Raw genomic sequence first — 22,836 nt, forward strand, 5'->3', positions numbered from 1 at the left:
TTAATTTGAAATCACAGTATTGAATCACCTCCCTGACTTGTCTTAGCCTCCCTTCAGCCATTTCTGCGCAAATCTAACTACATCGTGCTTCTCCCTAAAATCTTTCAAAATTTAATAGGGAATCCTATAAAGTTTAAATCATTTGCATGACTACAAGGCTCCTGAAATGACTTAACCCTACAAGATTTGGCACATGGTTACGGGTGCTCAATCATTGCTTGTTGTAGGAATCAATAAAAACTGGAGAATGTAAGAGCTAGCTACACTATCCTACATTCTCCTACACTATCCTACTCATATCCTACATGAGTCTTCAACAACAATAACAGCAACTGTTATATGGTGTTTACACGTGTCTCATTTACATACAGTACTTTCCAAACACATCTTATTTATGTATCGTTTCTCCAACCATGAATTTAGGACATGTAAGAGGAAATGCTTCTTTAGAAAGCAGATGTATGTAAGTTATTACCTCAAGAGGCTGCAAAATTTGAGAAAAGGTTTTCCTAAAGTACGAGATTTGATAATGAGTGACAGGATTATTAAGGTTTAAAACTAAAAGACTCCTGGTCTGGCGTTCACCAGACTCTTAGGAAGGAGGTGGTGGTGCACACTGCATGGAGAGACGTAGGACTTTCTAAGAAATAAACTTTTTCTGTTGAAATATCTGGGACTTATTTTAAACAACACGACAGCGGGGATCTGAATACAAAAGTGCTCCCCGACTTTACCAGCCACTGCAAATCTGGGGACTTGACTTTTAACTCGCTTCCCTGAGGACACCTTCTCAAGGGTTTCCTCAACACCACCAACCAAGGATTGCACTTGAGCCTGCGGCTTGGAAAAGAGATACGGGTGTGAGTTTTGCCACTCAGTAGGGTGGTTAAGTTATTTAATTGTTTTAAAGCTTAATTTTCCTCTTACCTAAACTGATAATACTCGCGAAGCCCGCCCTCAACCCTCCTCAGGGTTATTAATGAGTTCACGAGGTCCTCGGTCATGTTTTCACTACCTCCTCAGCGAGAGTGCCTCCGACTGCCCGCCCGCGACCCGCTCCACTCTCCCTAGGAAGCCGCGGGACCTTTGTGCGCACGCGCCGCCGCGCCCGGGGGCGGAGGGGTCTCGCACACTCGCGCGGCGCCCATTGGGCATCCCCGCCGCACGCCCGAGGAGCGAGCGAGGGCTCGCGCTCCTTCGGCCCCGCCCCCAGCGGCGCGCGCCCCTACGGCGGCCAGGGGGCGGGGGACGCGGGCAAAGCCGGTTATGGAGGCTCTGCGGAGGGCCCATGAGGCCGTGCTCTGGCTGCTGCTGTGCCGGCCCTGGGCCTTGGGCGTCGCCTCCCGCCCGAAGCCCCGCGCCTCGGAGGTGCTGACGCGCCACCTGCTGCAGCGGCGCTTGCCGCACTGGACCTCCTTCTGCGTGCCCTACAGCGCCGTCCGCAACGACCAGTTCGGCCTCTCGCACTTCAACTGGCCCGTGCAGGGCGCCAACTACCACGTCCTGCGCACCGGCTGCTTCCCCTTCATCAAGTACCACTGCTCCAAGGCCCCCTGGCACGACCTGGCCCGGCAGGACCGGTTCTTCACGGCGCTCAAGGTTATCAACCTCGGTGAGTGGCCCGGGCCGGTGAAGCACGTCGCGCCGACGATGGCCCCACTGTTTGCAAAGCACACTGACAAACGCTCTGGCTCCGAGGCCGAGCCCCCGGTCCTAGGAGCCCTGCCCCGGCCCCGTGCAGGCTCGCCCGGGCGCACGCGCTCGCCACGCTTCGCCCAGTGCTGGGGCGTTACCCAGACGCTGCCTGTGCGTCCCACCCACTCTGCAGCCTTCCACCCCCGGCCCTGGCCCTGGGCTTCTGTATTCCCCCGCCCGGCAGGTGCCTGTCAGGGCTAAGTTGTTGCTCCTGAATCGTCCCCCGGAAAGTGGGGCTTATCGACATGCCTGTACTTAGGGACTACCCTGCATCACCCCGGGGAGAGAGCATTCCATCCTCGCTACCCTGCAGCTCTTAACTAGAAGGACCCCTACATTGGGCAGTGAGAAGGAGGGTGTAGGCCCCTGGAAAGTGGCTCTTAAGTTTTTAAAAAATGCCTAATTGCATGGCAGGATTCGTTCCCATGAGCACCACTTTGTGGGTGCGTTCATATTATAAAAACTGGAATTACTTTTTTGAAGTTTCTTTGTTCTCTTTATATGAAACCCCAGCAAGGTTGTTTTACTAAAAGCACTAAAGATTTTCACCAGTGATGCTAGGCCTAAAAGATATTTAAAAGACTACCTCTTTAATATTGGTATGTTTTCATGGAATATTCTAACTCTGAGAGTGTTAACTCTTGCTGGATGTTTATTATCTTTTGGTTAATGACCGAAGAGGCGTGAACGTTGACATGAGTGCATCTTTTATATTTTCTAGGTCAGTGAAAAATAGGCCTCAGGATGTTTGGAACCTATTCATATAGCTGATAGCAAATTAATCCATATTTCAGTAATTCAGAATCATCTAGATGTACAAGCTGACCCACGTTACCCAACCAGTTTTTTGAACCAGAATTAAAGCTAAACGCCTATGCAGCTGCACTATTACTATATAGCCTGATAGTTTCTTAAATTTAAATATGGTAGGTGTATTTTTGCTTATAATAACTCCCATATGGCAGTCATGGGATTTTGGAGCCATTGCTCCACTGGGACTGTCTTGGGTTCAGTCCATTAAGGAGAAGATTATTCAGCAATGTGTATCCTTTAAAAAATATGTCTTATGATTTGGCTGATGAACTATATAGAGCATGCCTACTAATTTTGAGGTTGATGCAAAGAAGTTGAGGAGTGTAGTGACTCAGAAAATTCAGTTCAAAGTTATTTGGAGAGACTGGAGTGATGACTAGATTCAAGAAGAATATGTTTATTTTAGCATTTTTAGAATCAGAAAAAAATCATTCTTCCCAAATGTAGAGTAATAGGTTAGGAAAAGCATAACTGGAGGGTTATAGGTAAACCATGAGACCAATGCCTTTTTAAAAAAAGTTTTCACCATTTAAAACCTAACACTTTAAGAACAGCTTAATGATTAGGGGCTTCTCTTTTTAGGTAGAAAGAAATCCAAAGAAAAATAGGATGCCCAGAGCATTCTCACACAGAAAAGTAGTAAAACCTTTTGAAGAAAGAAACAGCAGCTGTAGTTTTTTTTTAATGTGAAAGAGAAAGCTGAATAGTGATTTAATGGTCTTTTGAAAATTCTAAAAATTCTGTTTAAAAGAGAATAAGAGTTTTGTTAAACAAAAAGGAAAACTTTTTGCACAAGCATGCTTGAATACAAATTAGCTTATGCTAATAAAGGGAGTTATTTTTTTCTGGACTTTTTATTTTAAGAGTATTAACCAATTTGATAATGTTCATATTGTATTTTTGTCTTAGGGTAGGGAATTAGATAATAGGATTTTTTTCCTATTCTATGTTGTGCAGTTGCCCCTGTGGATCATCAAGTACATATTCTATTTAAAAATACTTAGAATTTTATTCTTCTTCTTTCCTTTCAAATTAGTAATTATCAAAGTAGTTCATTTTTCCATTTTGTAAATAATAAAGATTTCTCTTTTACCCATTGGTTCCCTTTCTCTTCTGCCTTCCTTTCAATGGAAGCTGACATTTTACTGATGGTTTACTAGTCTGGGTATCCTGCTGGGAAATAGATTGAGATTTAAGAAAAGCAGTTTACCATTGGAATGAATGGGTAATTGGAGACTTGCTACAAAGTTCTAATTTTTTTAAAGTGCTTAATTTGACAGTGGTTTACCTACTGTTCAGCTGACTCAAAATGAATTATTGTGCAAAGAACTGACTTGCACATTCATTTTGATGTTATGATATGTTTCAGACAGTCTGGAAAAAATTTAATTTTTCATCAAACCTTACAGACTTTACAGCATTTGTGCTGTAAAGAAAATTATGGGGTTTTTTAGTGTGTAAATTATATATGTGGCTAATCTTCCCATTTAGTGTATTAGCCTGACTGCATTAAATAAGTAGACTGCAGGATAAAAAAAAAAATTAGAGAATTTCTGACTCCTACATTACATCTCCACCCCCTATCAAATAGCATGAATGATAATGGTTCCTAGTTGTTTCTTAATAAGAGATAATGTAGTTATTAAGTTAGTAATCCTTGATCAGTCCTCCATTTTAGCTGAAAAAATATTGACCATTTGTGTGATTTTTTTTCAAGTATCAGTATTTTAATTGAAAACTGTGATAAATACTGTAAAACGAAACTTTCAGTGTCACCATCCATTTCTTAACTGTAAGTCCTTAGCATTGGTTTAAAAGTCATATTTTATGTATTTTACTATCAGTATATTTGGAAAATGTATAATTATTTCTAGAGCCTGTTTTTCTTTCTCACTCTGTTTTCAGCTTTTGAAGTTGTGATACCGTATTTTAAATTTATTTCAGCTGCTCCCTCTACTCTTCACTTGCTTCTGCCTGCCCTGTTCTTGTTCTCTTGTCCACTCCCCCACTCCACACCACTACTTGACTTTTTTTTTTTTTGCGGTACGCGGGCCTCTCACTGCTGTGGCCTCTCCCGTTGCGGGGCACAGGCTCCGGACGCGCAGGCTCAGCGGCCATGGCTCACGGGCCCAGCCGCTCTGCGGCACGTGGGATCTTCCCGGACCGGGGCACGAACCCGTGTCCCCTGCATCAGCAGGCGGACTCTCAACCACTGCGCCACCAGGGAAGCCCTACTTGCCTTTTTTTCTCCTTTTGGTTAAATGATTTATAAATAGCTTTATGATGCTAGTTTTTGTGAATTTTTTGTGACGTTCCCTTGAGGCATTTAGAGATTTGGGAGGAGGTATTACCAAGGCAAAGAAGGCAATATACTGTGAAAAGTTGCATAGGAATTCCAGGGAACCCTGTGAAGGTAACAAGCTGTGACCCAGTATATTCCTAAAAATAGAGAGGCGCCAGTCTGAATGGGCATTTTTGCCTCTCTCATTGCCAACTAGTGATGCTTCTCCTGATTAATCTCTGGCATCACAGTGGCTGGAATGCAGCTTCAGGGAATAAGCACAAAGTAGTCCAATGAACTTATACACTCAAAAGGAACATAACACAGCAAATATACTCTTGCAGAAAAATAAGAAAAAAATTTAACAATATGATTAGTCCTGAGCATGTGTTGATTTCCCTCTTATCTAGAAAGAAAGTGATTTTCCAGTTGCACAGCTCTCCTTTAAAATTGTTATTTTCTGTCCAGCTCATACCCAGGAACAATAATATTTGTGCAGACTATACAATATTTGTTATTGATTCATGTGCCTGTGGTTTTATACATATGTTTTTTAATATGTTAATAATAGTCATGGATTAAATGTCTTACAAAAAATAGGAATTGTGAAAGTTTGCTTTGTGTCCAGCTTAGTGTCATGTGCATATGAGTGCTTAATCCATATCTCTGGCTAGTATATATTTAGTTTCATGTATCACAAATGGCAACTAATCACAAATGGAGATATTCCAAAGAAGAAATATATTATTGCAGTCTATTATATACCTATTTCAGATAGGTTGAAGCAAGATTTTCAAATCAGTTGTAAAAATATTAATGGGATTGTTTCTTTCTCATGTTTGTTATTATACTAAAATCTTCCTTAGAGTTAGGTTTTGCCTTAGATTTTGAAGACAGCTTTTTGACCCAGTTTCTTTTAAGTTGTACAAGAAATTATTTTAGCCATCGGTATTACTGTCCAACTTAAAAGCACAATAAAGATGACCTAGTAATTTAAGCTCAAGGCCGATCATCAGGAGCATCTACAACTAAATTAATGACACTTCTCTGTTTGCTTATTTGTGAAAAGAATATAGAATTACTTCATAATTATTTGGAGGTAATGAATTAATGTTTGTAAAGTACTTTGAATTACAGTTTACATCAGCTTTATCTATAGTTTTTTAAATCTCTAGGCTTACACAATTGTTACTATGTTCCACAAACATAGATGAAATTGACCTTTTAGGTTGAGTCAGTGTATACTCATATTTTTGTAACTTTATAATTTCTTGATGTTGCTGAAGAGTGCTATGTGATTTATACCATGACAAATATATGAGTACATGATTAATAGGTATTGATTTCACAAGTAACATAACATATTCATTTGTTTTCTAGGTATTCCAACTTTATTATATGGACTTGGCTCCTGGTTATTTGCTAGAGTCACAGAGACTGTGCACACCAGTTATGGACCAATAACAGTTTATTTTCTAAATAAAGAAGATGAAGGTGCCATGTACTGAAAGTATGCACTGGAGGATGAAAATATCAGTAGATTTTCTCATGTGTATGTGCAATATTTATTTTTGATCCTTTAAAATAAAACTTTGCAAACACCTTTTTCTTTCTACGGTGTCTGGTTCTTTAAGATGAATCATTGCCCTCAAGAGGCAAAGCTTTTCATATTAATACATTGTTATATATTGCATACTCTGTTTAGCCAATGGGAACTACAAACACATAACGCTTATATGAATTTTTTCCTATAACTAGGTTAAACTAGAGATAAAAAATGATTGTAACTTATAGATTCTGTAGTTATGTATTAACAATTTAAATCAACTCTTTGAAAATATAGATACCCCACAAGGAAGGGGAAAAAATCTTTAACATTGGGAAAAGAAGTAGAGAATTTTAGGATATATGATAGAGATAATATAATATCATTGGCAAATCCAAAGTTGATGAGAATTCTAACTGCAATCTGAAATTTAAACCATTCAACTGTCAGGATTTTAAATGGAAATGTATTACAGCCCTTGTGCCATTTACCTGTATGAGAGGTGTGGGTGTAATGTTGAAACTTCTTATTACCTAAAGAATCCAATACCATACTACTTTTTAAAAAATGTAATAACAACTCTAGGTAATGTAAATGCAGCAAGAAGAATGAAATTAAGACTTATTAAAAGTTAAAATGGCATGCCAATAAAGCTGTAAGAACAATTAAAATCTAGAAAGACCCAGAAAAAATAAATTTGGTAACTGTTTAAAAAAGCAACTAGCTGAAATTGTACGTATCCATCCATAGACTTATTGGCGATGGAAAGTGGGCTGAAATTTTAAAGACCTGATGGCGGTTTTGCATTAGAATTTTATTAAGTTAATTGCATTTTTTAAAGCAAAGTCATTAAAAAAAATTTATCCTTGGGGGTAGTTACAGAAAACCCAGACGAATGGTAAATTTCAGAAATTTGGAGTAATTTAGGGAGAACTAAGAACTATTTAATTTCTAAACCAACGGGTGTTTAAGATTTATGATCTCTCCCATAATTACAAACATGCATTATATATCATTTTATGTTAATGTGTTGCTGATGCTCTGTTTACTGTTTACACAGTTTTGTAGCAAAATATTTTATAGAATTCAATCTAACCAACGTTTGGGTGCCTACTTCTGGCAAATCAGTAGGGAAGGTGAGTGGAAGTGATTGAGGTGAAAGCACTGGAATAATGAAGTGACACAAACAGGCTTCGTTAAAGGTAGTCATTTTAAGTGAGCTACAGAGTGAACTGTTCTTCAAATATATGTAGTGTTCACTTGTCTAACAGCAATTCTAAATAAACTTTTAATCAAAGAAGTACTTATGCCAATATATTTAGTCCAGAAGAATATACTTGACACTAGTTAAGTGAATGGCTTACGCAAAGGAGATAGTGTTACATTAAGCTTCATTAATAATAAAACTGACTATTAGCATTTTGCAAGGAAGGCTAGAACTGATTTCCTCTGTAATGGGCAAAGTTAAATAACTATAGCTCATAAGTTTTAAGTCAAATACTGCTCATTCATTGCTCCTGATCTTGTCAATACTTGCTGTAAAGGTTTGGTCCCAACACAAGGCTGATAAAATGGTTTTTATCAGACCATAAATAACAGCTTTTCAGTAGAGTTGCACTTCTTTTCACACTGGCCTGTTTGATTTCTGATAATTTGTACTGCTGACTGTGCTTACCTGTTTTTCAATAGCTACAATCGGAGTGACTTCTTGTCCATATGGTGATAGGTAAGTCTCCTTGGAGAACATCTTTGACAAACTACCCTATTGATCTCTGTAATTCTCTGCTGCTTGCAGCATTAAATAGAGCCTTGATTTCTTGTCTGATGTGCTCACTGTGTAACAATTAAGCAAATGTAATATTTTCTTGTATTACATGAAAATCAATAGACCTCTTGCTCTCATGAAGTTGATCATGGTAAAGGATGAACTCAACAATGGCTAAGGGCATGGTTCAAATATTTAAAATATTCCTTGGATTTATGAAGTCTTGTAGTGAACCGTTTAGTCTGAAAAAATTCTTCTCATTGAACAAAAATGGTTCAAGTTTTTTCTTTAAAGTTGGATATTACATCAAAGTATTGTGGCCTAAAAAGGATAAAATATAAATGCTGGAGGCAGGGGATTGATTCTATTTTTAGCAACAGTGCTATCTTACTTTTTGACCTCAGGCTAATAACTACTCCTTTGTATCTTAGTTTTTTCCACCTGTAATCTAAGAAGGACAAAACAAGAAACCTTTCTGCCTTAAAATGTATCATGAATGTGCTTGTAAGCAAATGTCCGTTTTACCTTAATTTCAGAAAAGCTGGTTTTGTAATCCTCATTCTTGTGTTCCATATATATTTAAGTTTAAAAGACTTCATCAATAAAAGGATTTTTTAAGTAAGTGAGAGGAAGGGAGGAGGAGACACAATGAAGGCAGTTTGTGCGAGTGTGCCTGTGCGCATGCTGGTTATGCCTGAGGTGGCAAGGAGGGTTCTAAGTGGACCCAGCCCTTCTGGATAGCAGGAGTTTTCTTAGTTGACGAAACAGACAGCTTTTCTGCCTACACTTATTTAATGGGATTTTTAGTCTTCAGAATAATCCAGGCAACTATTTTTTGAATGAAGATGAAGTTTTATTTTAGTTTAAAATCTTGCATCTCTTCTATTGTTATTTCTATACAAATCAATTATCAAGTGTTGGAAGAAGTTTCTAGTCAAAATTCGTAGTTCCTGTGTAAGTTGTGAACCACCATAAAGATGCAGTAACAGAGTTGGGAGCAAGAAAGAGGTTGCTAATTAAAAAAAAAAAAAAAATCCCTAGTTTCTCAGTGCTAATGGCTTAACATACCAAATTGTACAAATAGTTATAAGTTCGTTCATCATACATATTTGGCCACTAATATTTTGCTTATTGTTGACCAGTAAAAATGGAAACAATTAAAAGCCATGTGTATTTCTTTTAAAATGTACATTTTATTTTGTCATTTATATTTATATCACTCAAAATTATAATCACAGATCATCTATAATTCTTCACAAAATATCTCTTAATTCTATTAAAGAATGAATGTTGTTTGAATGAGTGGAGTGACCTAAACACAAGGATCTGGGTTTTATTTCATTTAAAAGCTAATGCAGATAACAGAAACCTTATCCTAAAGCTAGTGGATCGGGTATCTACTTTTTTTCAGCACTTACCATTCAGACAGTAATGACGTTTGGGGGCATCTTAACCTAAACAAGTACTTAGCATTACATCTCACCTGGGTCAACAGTCTAGGGTATCAGAGTTAAACTCTGTTACTGTAAATTAATGGAAAATGTAACTGCACTTTGCTGAAAGATCAATGTCCAATAAAGGCTGCACAATCAAATCTTGTTGCAATGATTGAGGTCTTTAATTGCCTTTCAAAGATAAGGTGGTAATCAACACAGCTTTAACTGATCTTTTTTACTAGTTCAATTACATGCTAATGACTAGTGCCAAGTCAGAATCTTTAACTACTTATTAAATCTTAACGTTAGTAATGAAAAATTACTTTAGCTTACACAATCGATAGAACACACATCTTAATTACTGTATTTCACTTTTATACCATTTTATGTGCTTGACAAATGTTTCACAAGAGCTTTCCCAACAATAAGAAGTGTTATTAGTAGTGACCACAGTCCACAGAGTATTTTTCTAATATAAATTGGAGATCAGATGTTGAGAAAAAAAATTCTTTAAATGAAGATGTGGATAAAATAGTTTCCAATGACAAAAGCTCGACCATCCAGCAACTTCTCAGACCTGTTTTGCTAATTGAGAGTACATTTAATACAACTCTAGGCACACAGGCTTCAGTAGGTGTGGCACGCCGGCTCAGTAGTTGTGGCTCGCGGGCTCTAGAGCACAGGCTCAGTAGTTGTGGTGCACAGGCTTAGTTGCTCTGCAGCATGTAGGATCTTCCCGGAGCAGGGATCACACCCGTGTCCCCTGCATTGGCAGGCGGATTCTTAACCACTGTACCACCAGGGAAGCCCCTAGTAAGTGTATTTCTAAGTTCAGTTAGCTTTCTAGTAAAGAAACTGTGATTTCATATACTGCCTTGTGTAAAAATCTATTTGGGGAAAGGATAAATGTTAGAAAAGGCAAATGACAAAAAAAAAAGTTAAGTTGGACATCATCAAAATTAAAAACTTTTGTGTTTTAAAGGACACTATCAAGAAAATAAAAGACAACTGATAGAATGGGAGAAAATATTTGCAAATCATATATATGATAAAGGGACCTGTAGCCAGAATATATAAAGAATTCTTCTAACTCAACCCAATTGAAAAATAGATTTGGACAGACATTTCTCCAAAGAAATTATACAAATAGCTACTAAACACATGAAAGGCGTTTAACTATTAGGGAAATGCAAATCAAAACCACAATGAGAGACCACTTTATACCCACTAGGATGGCTACAATCAAAAAGACATAATAACAAGTGTTCGCATGAAATGTGGAGAAGTTGGAACCCTCATACATTGCTAGTGGGAATGTAAAATAGTGCAGCCACTTCGGAAAAGTTTGGCCGTTCCACAAAATATCAAACATGGAGTTATCATATTACACAGCAATTCTGTTCCTAGGATACCTACCCTAGAGGATTGAAAGTATGTTCACACAAAAACTTGTACACAAGTGAGCATAGCATTATTCATTCTAGCAAAGAAGTGGAAACAAATATCAACTGATGAATGGATAAAAATAAAATTTGGCATATTCACACAACAGAATATTATTCAACCAAAAAAAGCAAGGATGTACTGATCCATGCTACAGCATTGACAAAACTTTCTTGAAAACATTACACTAAGTGAAAAAAGCCCATCATAAAAGCTCATACATTGTGTGATTCCACTTATATGAAATGTCCAGAATAGGCAAATCTATAGAGACAGAAAGTGGATTAGTGATTGCCTAGGACTGGGGAGGTTGGTAGGAAATGGGGAGTGACTGTTAATGGGCACGGGGATTCTTTTGGGGGTGATGAAACTGTTCCAAAATTGATTGTGGTGATGGTTGCACAATTCTGTGACTATACTTAAAACATGGAATTGTACACTTTAAATGGAAGAACTGTATGGCGTGTGAATTATCTTTTAATAAAGCTGTTAAAAAACTAGTAAAGGGGGGAGGGGAAGTGGGCACTTAGTGTTTAATAGGTATAGAGTTTCAATTGTGTAAGATAAAAAGAGTTCTGGAGATAGATGATATTGATGGTGGTACAGTAATGTGAATGTACTTAATGACACTGAACTGTACACTTAAAAATGGTTAACATGATAATTTCTGTGTGATGTGTATTTCACCATAAATAAAAATAAAATTTAAAAATTAGTAAAGGATTCATTATTACTATGATAAAATATAACTGCATAATTTCTATAGAAAATAACTGTTTAGAAAAAATGTTAGAAATTAAAAGAGGTAAAACATTAACATCATTTTATATGTTGTATTCTTGGAATTTTAAAAATTTTAGTATGAAACCTAGTTTTTATTTTTTTAACATCTTTATTGGAGTATAATTGCTTTACAATGGTGTGTTAGTTTCTGCTTTGTAACAAAGTGAATCACCTATACATGTACACATATCCCCATATCTCCTCCCTCTTGCGTCTCCCTCCCAACCTCCCTAACCCACCCCTCTAGGTGGACACAAAGCACGGAGCTGATCTCCCTGCGCTATGCGGCTGCTTCCCACTAGCCATCTATTTTACATTTGGTAGTGTATATATGTCCATGCCACTCTCTCACTTTGTCCCAGCTTACACTTCCCCCTCCCCATGTCCTCATGTCCATTCTCTACGTCTGTGTCTTTATTCCTGTCCTGCCCCTAGGTTCTTCAGAACCTTTTTTCTTTTTTTTAGATTCCATATATATGTGTTAGCATACGGTATTTGTTTTTCTCTTTCTGACTTACTTCGCTCTGTATGACAGTCTCTAGGTCCATCCACCTCACTACTAATAACTCAATTTCGTGAAACCTAGTTTGAATTAAATAGATGAAATCTCATTTGGGATCATTTTTAGTAGCATTAAGAAAAGGGTATACTTGGTTTGAGATACTTTAAGGCCAGGGACTGTCCTGGCAGTCCAGTGGTTAAGATTCCGTGCTTCCACTGCAGAGGGCATGGGTTCATCCCTGGTCGGGGAACCAAGATCCTGCATGCCGCGAGGCATGGCCAAAAAGTTTTTTTTAATTTTAAAAACTTAAAAAAGATAAGACCAGGGACTTCCCTGGCGGTCCAGTGGTTAAGACTTCGCCTTCCAGTGTAGGGGGTGCGGGTTCGATCCCTGGTCGGGGAGATAAGATCCCACATGCCTCGCGGCCAAAAAAACCAAAACATAAAACAGGAGCAATATTGTAACAAATTCAATAAAGACTTTAAAAAAATCGTCGACGTCAAAAAAGTCTTAAAAAAAAAAAAAGATAAGACCAAAGAAAAGTATGTAAAATGTTAGTAAATGAAAATATCCTCTTTTAGATCCTAGTTGCTAGATAAAGAATATCAGCTACTACTAGAATGAGGTTTTATATAGTATTGCTTATAGCTATTTTAGTTGCACTTATATCATTTTAAATACAGTTTATGAACATTGTACTACTCCATTATATTATTAATTTATCTTCAGTAATATTTATGGTATCAATTTAAACGCTGTAAAACTTCATGAAAAGTAGCTTAAACAAGGATTTTGATAAACAAAAGCTTTCAGTTTTTAAAAGCAAATCATGTACTTCTTAAGGAAGATTTGAAGTATTTTGTTGTTGTTGATAGAATTATGAACCTTATAAACTCGGTATTTTTTAGTTAACCTAAATACATAAATCTATTCGGATTCATCTTATGAAAAGAGATATGTCATCAGATATATGATCCTTATATGCTTTAGTGATTCATGGACCTTGTTACATACATTCTTTGTAATGTATGAATTATTTAGTAAGAAAAATCACAATAATTTTGTTGTTACTCAAAAATTTATGGGTTGGCAGAAACAATTATGCAGCCCCTGAAGCTGGTATGTTAAGGTAACATCATTAACGCTACATAGTATGATCTTTTTAGTAGTTATTTGACATAAACTTTACTGCTTTTGCTAGAATATATCAGTAATTTTATAACAAGCTGTCTGTAAGCAGAATATTGAATTTATTAACCACAAAGTGATTCATTTTACTCTATTTTCATATAAGTGCATAACTTAAAATCAGATCTAAAAAGTTGTCTACCCTAACCCTAAAGGAAAAATATACAAAATAAAAATCCATACTCTAATAAATAGATGTGAATTTAAAACTCCATTTAAGGAAAATGGATATTTTTATTTCAAAAAATGTATATATTTATGAATTGGATTAAAATAATTCATAAAAGTAGGAGATTAGGGCTTCCCTGGTGGCATAGTGGTTAAGAATCCGCTTGCCAATGCAGGGGACATGGGTTTGATCCCTGGCCTGGGAAGATCCCACATGCCGCAGAGCAACTAAGCCCATGTGCCACAACTACTGAGCCTGCGCTCTAGAGCCTGTGCTCTGCAACAAGAGCAGCCACGACAATGAGAGGCCCACGCGCCACAACAAAGAGTAGCCCCCGCTTGCCTCATCTAGAGAAAGCCCATGCGCAGCAAGGAAGACCCAACACAGCCAAAATTAAAAACGAAAAAAAAAAAAGTAGATTATCTTGCAACCTTTCTTTACACGTAGTATTAAGGCTCTGACTGTGAGATAAAGTCAAAATTTTAGTTTCTTATGCTTTCAAATATCCAAATTTTATAAAATGAAAGGACCAAGAATTTCAAAGTTTGAATTAAAATCTAAATAGTGTCACTTACTTTTAGATTACATTAAAAATCAACAGTCGTTCATTCATCCTACAAATCTTTTGCATTGACCATGTTGAAGGCAAATTTTATTCAATACTAATTTTACCTGTCAACAAAATCTAGTAGTTCTGAATCTATATCCAAAGTCCATTCAAGCCATACTGAAAAAGACTACTTCTGTACACAGCTGGAAGAGAACAATGTGTTACTAATTTTTGTATTTCCAGTATCTGTCATATAATGAAGGCTCTATGTCAAATGAACATGTGATGATTCAAAATTAAAAAGAAAACATGCCTTCATTTTTAAGAGCTTTAAGAAAAGGATACTTTAATTGGAAATCATATGGATTCTTTACAAGAACAGCAACAAATTTTGAAATATTATCTCAGGTGTAATGAACAAACTTACACTGTTCCATGCCTTCTGAAAAATAAAAGATTGGAATCTTGTTGCGTTATCCTTTTGAGGCATCTCTAAAGGTGCCATCTATTTTCTCATATAGGAATTTTACAATTTTAAAGTCAAACAGGATGATGTGTAGAAGTACGTGAAATGAAACATTAATCAGAAACTACTAGGATGAGTTAGACTTACTCTTTTTAAACAGAACTAGAAATAGTGTGTTGGTAACAAGGAGACAAGAAGAATATTTTAATTGGTTTGGCAAAAAATGGAATGGGGTGCCTCTTGAGGAAGTAAGTCCCGTTATTGGAGATGTTCAGAGAGGCTGTATGACAATTCCTTAGGTAAATGTGGAGAGAATTGTTGAATTGGGCAGAAGATTAGATTGGTGATTTTGTAAGTTTCCTTTAACTCTGAAATTTTATTATCATTCTTTCATGCCTGATTTAGCTTGATGTTTATTGCTGTTCCACTATGTGTAATACAAAGAACCCTGTTTTGGAGATGAAAAATATGGTTTAAGTCTTGCTATACCATTACTGGTTGAATATAATTGAGAAAAATTAGAGCCTTCTTAGTGTCTCCATATATACAATAAGGAGTTTATCTAACACTCACATATTGTTTCTTTGTGCCAGGTCCTAGAGTAAGCACTTTACACATATTAGCTCCCTTAATCCTATTTTTATTCCCATTTTTTAAGCTGTGGAAACCAAGAAGTCTTGCTCAATGTCACACATGGTGAGTGTTATTCCAGTCCCTGTAACCTGTCTACAGAGTCCAAATTCTTAACCATTACTCTATACTTCCCTACGATGCACAGGATAATGAAGGGAGACATGCTTTGCAAGCTCTGAAGCCCCACAAAAATGTGAGATATAGTTTGTTGGTTAATATAAAGAAAAGAATATAGATAAGTTTAAACCATCAAAAAAGGGAAATAAAGCTTAAGTGATTTGTAGGAACACCAGCCTACTCTACCTGAGAGAAAATGTATTACGTAGAAATTAAATCCAATGACATCATAAATTAATTCATGTTACAGCATCTAAAGTCCATAGCACATACTTGGTGCTCTATGAATATCTGTTGAACTGTTGTTTCTGCTTCTGCATGAGTGCTGGAATTGCTCCCACTGTTCTTTTCCATTCCTGCCACAACACAGAAGAGCAGACTTTCCCATCACACTTTCAAGGGTTTGTCTCTTACCACTTTTTTATTTAATTAAAAAAAAAATTATTTATTTTATTTATTTATTTTTGGCTGCGTTGGGTCTTCGTTGCTGCGCGCGGGCTTTCTCTAGTTGCGGTGAGCGGGGGCTATTCTTCGTTGCGGTGCACGGACTTCTCATTGTGGTGGCTTCTCTTGTTGAAGAGCATGGGCTCTAGGCGGGCGGGCTTCAGTAGTTGCAGCACTTGGGCTCAGTAGTTGTGGTTTGTGGGCTCTAGAGCGCAGGCTCAGTAGTTGTGGCGCACGGCCTTACTTGCTCCGCTGCATGTGGGATTTTCCTGGACCAGGGCTCGAACCCCTGTCCCCTGCATTGGCAGGCCGATTCTTAACCACGGCGCCACCAGGTAAGTCCCACCACTTTTGTCCATGCTTCTTCATATCCTTTTTTTAAACTAATGGATATTAAGCACTATGAAGAAAATGCTTATGTTTATTTTTCAGTTGTTATTGTAATAACAATAAATTATATCTTTTTCAAATTAAAATTTCTAAGACATTATTACAAGTGTGTAGAAATGCAACTTATTTTTTAAAAAAACTTTTTATTTTGGAATAACTTTAGATTTACAGAAAAGTTGCAAATATAGTACAGAGAGTTCCCATCACCCAGATTCCCCTAATGTTAGCATTTTACATAATCATTGCACCTATGTCAAAACTGAAAAGTCAGCATTGGTACATTATTACTAACTAAACTCCAAACTTTATTCAGATTTCACCGGTTTTTCATTACTGTCCTTTTTCTGTTCCAGGATTCCACTGAGGATCCCACAATACATTTCATCGTCATGTCTCCTTAGTCTCCTCAGGTCTGTGATAGTTTCTTTGCATTTTGTTTTTTATGACCTTGGCAGTTTTGAGGAGTATTTGTCAGGTATTTTGTAGACTGTCCCTCAATTTGGGTTTGTCTGATGGTTTTCTCATGATTAGATTGGGGTTATGGGTTTGGGGAAGAAGACCCCACAGGTCAAATGCCCTTCTTGTTGCATCATATAGGAGAGTACATGACATCAACATCACATCACTGGTGATGTTAACCTTGATCACTTGGTTAGGATGGTGTCTGCAAGATTTCTCCACTAGAAACTTACTGTTTTCATCCTCTATTCTCGTCATATTCCTTTAAATCAAAATCAACAAGTATTGGGAATTCCCTGGTGGTCCAGTGGTTAGGACTTGGCACTTTCACTGCTGGGGCCCGGGTTCAATCCCCGTTTGGGGGACTAAGATCCCTCAAGCCACGTGGTGTGGCCAAAGAGAAAGAAAGAAACAAAACCCAAAAACCCCCAAATCAACAAGTATTTGAATGATATATGTAGGGACCCACACCCGGCACTGAAGAAGACGAGTGGAATTTTTGAACACAGGAGGCAGTCAACATTTGTTATAAAGTTTGTGGTTCAGTGGGAGTCTATAATTGTTGTGGTCTCAGTCTCCACGATGGCAGTGGTTGTGGAAAGGCCAAGGAGCAATTGCGGCTCAAGACAGGCAGGAGATGCACATGGTAGTTGCATTCCTATTACTCAACCCACTTTGCCTTCAAAATCCAGTCATTCATTTAACAAATATTATTAAAGTGCCCACTGTGTGTCAGGTACTATTTCAGGTACTAGGGACATGGCAGTGAATAAAACACATACCGGTCCCTCCCTCGCCAAGTTACAGTTTAGTGAGGAGACAAATACAGGATTGAGACATGTGGCATGGTAGATAGTGGTGAGGGCCAGGAGAAAAGTAAACCAGGGAAGGGGACCAGGAATTGTGCACACCTGCGTGCTCGCATCTGTGGGTGGGGTGGGTTTGGGGCTGGTTTTCAAGACTGTGCTAAGGGAAGGCCTCAACACGAAGGTGGTTTTTAAGTCAAGATCAGCAGGAGGAAGTGAGCCATGTGAATATTGGGATAAGAGCAATCCAGGGAGAGGAAAGGGCAAATGCAAGACCCCGAGGTGGGATGCCTGATATGTTCAAGGAAAAGTAAGAAGGAGGCTGGTGTGAATGACGTTTGAGAGATCATAAGGCCAGAAGGTGTGGAGGGCAGACTGTGTAGAGTTTTGCAGGTCAAGGAAAGGACTTTAGTTTTTATTCTGTACAAGTTAGGAGGCCATCAGAATAGTTTTAACCAAAGGGGTGACTTGGTATTCTAACCCTGGTAATTGGGTTGAGCATAGACCATTGGTAGCAGTGGCAAGAATGGAAACAGAAATTTAAGAGAGAAATATAATATAAATGTAATGGTAGTTTGGACTGGGATAGTATCTGAGAAGCAGTGGGAAGGGATCAGATTCTCGGTTAAGGATTGGAGTTTGGGAGCAATGTAAAAAGATATGAAAGAAAACATCTCTGAACTTATAGTAGTAAAATGTTTATTTTCCTCATTTAAAAATTACTTTATGGGGCTTCCCTGGTGGCGCAGTGGTTGAGAATCTGCCTGCCAATGCAGGGGACACGGGTTCGAGCCCTGGTCTGGGAAGATCCCACATGCCACGGAGCAACTGGGCCCGTGAGCCACAACTACTGAGCCTGCGCGTCTGGAGCCTGTGCTCCGCAACAAGAGAGGCCGCGACAGTGAAAGCCCTGCGCACCGCGATGAAGAGTGGCCCCCACTCGCTGCAACTAGAGAAAGCCCTCGCACAGAAACGAAGACCCAACACAGCCAAAACTAAAAATAAATAAATAAAAATTTAAAAAAAAATCTTATAAAATGTATAGACGTAATTTAGATGTACAAACAATAGTGACAATAAACAAATTAAAAAGAAATCCTTGAGCTTTCCTTTGAAAAAAAAATTACTTTATAACTAAAAAGATAAATAAGCCAATTTAAAAACGGGCAAAGGACTTGAATAGACAATTCTCCAAAGAAGATATACAAATGGCCAACAAGTATATGAAAAGATGAACATCACTAATCACTAGGGAAATGCAAATCTCAACCACTTTGAGATATCACCTCATACTCATGAGAATATGGCTTCTAACAAAAATATAGAAAATAACAAGTGTTGGTGAAGGTGTAGAGAAACTGGAACTCTTGGGCTACTGGTGGGAATGTAAAATGGTGCAGCCATTGTGGAACATGGCAACTCCTCAAAAAATTAAAAATAGAATTATCATATGATCCAGCAATTCTACTTGTGGGTATATATCCAAAAGAATTGAAAGTACAAATTGAGTTGGTTTTGCCCATAGTACTATCAATAAAAACCATTTTAACAAATTATGAGTTCATAGAAAATCTCTGGCCTTGTGGTCTATTTTCTCAAATAATAGGAAATGAACTTTCAATAAAAAGTGCATGGGGACCTTGAACAAATGGTTTGTTTTTCACAAGACTGAAGTGCAGGTGGAAAAGGGCAATTCTTTTTTTTTTTTAACATCTTTATTGGGGTATAATTTCTTTACAATGGTGTGTAGTTTCTGCTTTATAACAAAGTGAATCAGTTATACATATACATATGTTCCCATATGTCTTCCCTCTTGTGTCTCCCTCCCTCCCACCCTCCCTATCCCACCCCTCCAGGCTGTCACAAAGCACCCAGCCAATATCCCTGTGCCATGCGGCTGCTTCCCACTAGCTATCTACCTTACTACGTTTGTTAGTGTGTATATGTCCATGACTCTCTCTCGCCCTGTCACAGCTCACCCTTCCCCCTCCCCATAACCTCAAGTCCGTTCTCTAGTAGGTCTGCGTCTTTATTACTGCCTTACCCCTAGGTTCTTCATGACATTTTTTTTTCTTAAATTCCGTATATATGTGTTAGCATACGGTATTTGTCTTTTTCTTTCTGACTTACTTCACTCTGTATGACAGACTCTAGGACTATCCACCTCATTACAAATAGCTCAATTTCGTTTCTTTTTATGGCTGAGTAATATTCCATTGTATATATGTGCCACATCTTCTTTATCCATTCATCCGATGATGGACACTTAGGTTGTTTCCATCTCCGGGCTATTGTAAATAGAGCTGCAATGAACATTTTGGTACATGACTCTTTTTGAATTTTGGTTTTCTCAGGGTATATGCCCAGTAGTGGGATTGCTGGGTCATATGGGAGTTCTATTTGTAGTTTTTTAAGGAACCTCCATACTGTTCTCCATAGTGGCTGAACCAATTCACATTCCCACCAGCAGCGCAAGAGTGTTCGGAAAAGGGCAATTCTTTGACTACCTGGAGGATCTGACTAAATGAATTTCTACCTAAGCTCTTCATTTACAATAACTGAAAAGAGATAATTTATCTTCTACAATGGACTTTCAAATTAAATATAAAAGGAATGTAGGGACTTCCCTGGTGGTGCAGTAGTTAAGAATCCACCTGACAATGCAGGGGACACAGGTTTGAGCCCTGGTCGGGGAAGATCCTACGTGCCGCGGAGGAGAAGCCCGCACACCGCAACGCGCGGCACTAGAGAAAGCCTGGGCGCAGCAACGAAGACCCACGCAGCCATAAATAAATCAATAATAAATAAATAACTAAATAAAACAGAGACTACCAAAAGAAAAAAGGAATGCAGGTAGAGAAAATATGCAGTAAAAAACTGATATTATACCCAAACTGACCAGTATTTAAATTATTTTTTCTCTCGCATTCATCAACTATTTGTTAGAGAGGGGAATGACACTCCTCTCCCAGCGAATTTATACAAAATTCAGCCCCTCAAAGTAAAGCGATATGTGGACTTTTCTTAGAGGTAAAGGACGAAACTACGCGTTGCAGTTTGTAAACAAACTTCTGTATAGGCATCATAGATGAACAAAATTATGCATTTAAAAATCTGAGGTTAACAAGGAATTTAAAAATAACCAAGCTACTGCCTGTGATATCACTGCGTAAACATTGGTATCTAGTTGAAAGTTTATGTTCTAGGATATTTTTTTTCAAAGGTTTAATAAGAAAAGATGATGCCACTACTGCAACTGTACCCAGGCAGTTAAACTCTTCACTGAATTTCTTTACTGTTGCTTTTGAATAGTGCGCTGTTTGCTATTTTAGGGTAACCATAGGGGTAACGGACCTCACTGAAAAATCCACACTCGCTTTGCTCATTTGGGAGAAAGATGATCCTCCGGATCTGTGACTTGGAAGAAGGAAAAAAAGACAACTTTGCTCTTGATCATTTGATGCACAAACCTCCACGAATATTTAGGTACAGGGCCTGATAAAGTAGGAATAAACGAGAGGGGCAGTTCTATTTTTCTAGTCTTCTGAACAGGGAAACAACGCATCTTAAGCCATCAATAGGCTTTTGGCGGACCCCTGCTCTAGTTCAGTTTCCTCCTTCTTTTGTTAAATGTTTTCACCTCGCTGACTTTAATGATGGTCGGGAAAAGAAAGGGCTATCATCCGGTTGCCATGGGTGGTCACTTCGCGACAGGGGCGGTGGGGTCTCACGACTGAAGAGTCCAGTCGGTGCCCCCACTCCGACCCCGGCGCCAAGCCCTTGCTCCTCAGGTCCCGCCCACCGGCGAGCGGGGGCGGGGCCGGCCACGAGCTGCCCTCTTCCAACATGGCGCCGCGGGAGGCGGGTCCCCTCGCCGCCTTCCAGGGTTCCGGCGCCGCGCGTTTTGGTTCCGGAGTAACAGTGCCCTCGCCGCCGCCTTCTCCCTCCTGCCGCCGCCTTCCCCCTCCTACCGCCGCCTTCCCCCTCCTGCCGCCGCCGCCGCCGCCGCCGCCGCCGCCGCCGCTGCCGGGACGCGCGGCCTCGGGTTGCAGGTTCTGAGTCGCGCGCGCCGTGCACTCTGGCTCGGGGTGGGGCAGAGGACTCGCCCCCGACCCTCCCGCGGAGGGCCCCCTCGGCTTTCTTGTGGTCCGGCGGCCCTGGGGCTCCTTCCTAACAGCCCCGGACTGAGTCCCCTCAAGTCGGGGACCCTCCCCGCTTCTTTAAGGAGTGGACACCTGCCGCCGTATCTCTCTAAAACGGCGTCTTCTCTGTGCTGTCCCCTCACACCCACACAGACGGCAGAGAGCTGCAAGATGCCGTTTGCTCTCTTTTCCAACTCCAGAACCTTCTGATCTCTGCTAGTTCCTACTGGCTCCTGCCCCTTGCTCCGTCCACGCTCACAGGGAGACATCCCTCAACCCCATACAGCCTGGGCCTGGCTCCGAGCCTGCGGGCTGCTTCCGGACCACCTCCTCTCTTCACTCCTCCTGCCCCTCTGTCCTCTGACCCTCAGTCCCCTTGTCACCTCTAAGAGCCCCCGCCTAACGAGGAGCCAGGGGGTTCCCCCTACCAGGATGTGAGCCCCTTTAACCTGTAATGCTGTGGCTGGCCCTTGGCCCCTTCCATGCCATGGAGAACCAGGTGCTGGTGATTCGCATCAAGATTCCAAATAGTGGAGCCGTGGACTGGACAGTGCACTCTGGGCCGCAGCTACTCTTCAGGGATGTGCTGGTAAGTGCTAATCTCAGTGTCCCTAGCGAGGGGGGCGCAGGGATTTGTAGGGCAGTAAGCACCTTGATCACCAAATCTTACCCTGGTGGCCTGAGCTAGTGGCCATTGCTGGCCTCGTATGGGGGCAGTTTTATTTCTTCCACCACAAGCATTGATTAATTGTATAGACTGAAATCTGACAAGTGTGCAGGTTCCTGGGGAAGTAGAGATGAATCACATTGGACCCCTGCCCTCAAGGAACTCACAGCCTGGACTGGGACATAACACACAGAAGCAACCAACTGGGATACAGAAAGCTGAATCTAGAAGAGAGTTTTTCTCAAGGATTTTTTGGAATGTCCCTGGCCAAATTCCAGCCTGTCTTTCTACTGAGTTCTCTAAACTTGGTAGCTAGTGGGAAAGGGAAACAAAGCAACTCTAACCAATCATGTTTCAGCAAGCCTAAGACATCATAAGTTTTAAGACATTATTTTATGTACCGCTAAGAAAGAAAAAAAATGCGACCTGTTAAACTATGACATGCCACACATCGTACAAAACCCAATTTCAGAGATGTTAAAATAGAGGGGAAAATGTGCATCTTAGAGTCAATGATGTAGTCTTACTTTCATAATAAATA

The 22,836-nt window shown here is 39.5% G+C and overlaps 2 protein-coding genes across 3 annotated transcripts in view; both read left to right on the plus strand.

The window, feature by feature from the left end:
* Positions 1 to 1,266: 1,266 nt before the first annotated feature.
* LOC309962454 (uncharacterized protein C15orf61) lies at positions 1,267 to 6,337 on the plus strand (the record flags this gene model as incomplete). Its single annotated transcript, XM_082840311.1, has 2 exons — positions 1,267 to 1,612; positions 6,170 to 6,337. The coding sequence occupies 2 exons, from the start codon at positions 1,267 to 1,269 to the stop codon at positions 6,295 to 6,297; spliced, it is 474 nt and encodes a 157-aa protein (XP_082696437.1). The 3' UTR covers positions 6,298 to 6,337.
* Positions 6,338 to 21,502: 15,165 nt separating this feature from the next.
* MAP2K5 (mitogen-activated protein kinase kinase 5) overlaps positions 21,503 to 22,836 on the plus strand; it is a 267,148-nt gene continuing 265,814 nt past the window's right edge. For both annotated transcript variants that reach the window (XM_082838889.1, XM_082838890.1), the window contains exon 1: positions 21,503 to 22,217. In XM_082838889.1, coding sequence (XP_082695015.1) covers positions 22,083 to 22,217 — 135 coding nt within the window. In that variant the 5' untranslated portion in view covers positions 21,503 to 22,082. The remainder of the gene's footprint in view (positions 22,218 to 22,836) is intronic.

Source organism: Leucopleurus acutus (genome assembly GCF_964270905.1).
Source record: "Leucopleurus acutus genome assembly, chromosome: 1".
NCBI classification, from domain to species: Eukaryota; Metazoa; Chordata; class Mammalia; order Artiodactyla; family Delphinidae; genus Leucopleurus; species Leucopleurus acutus.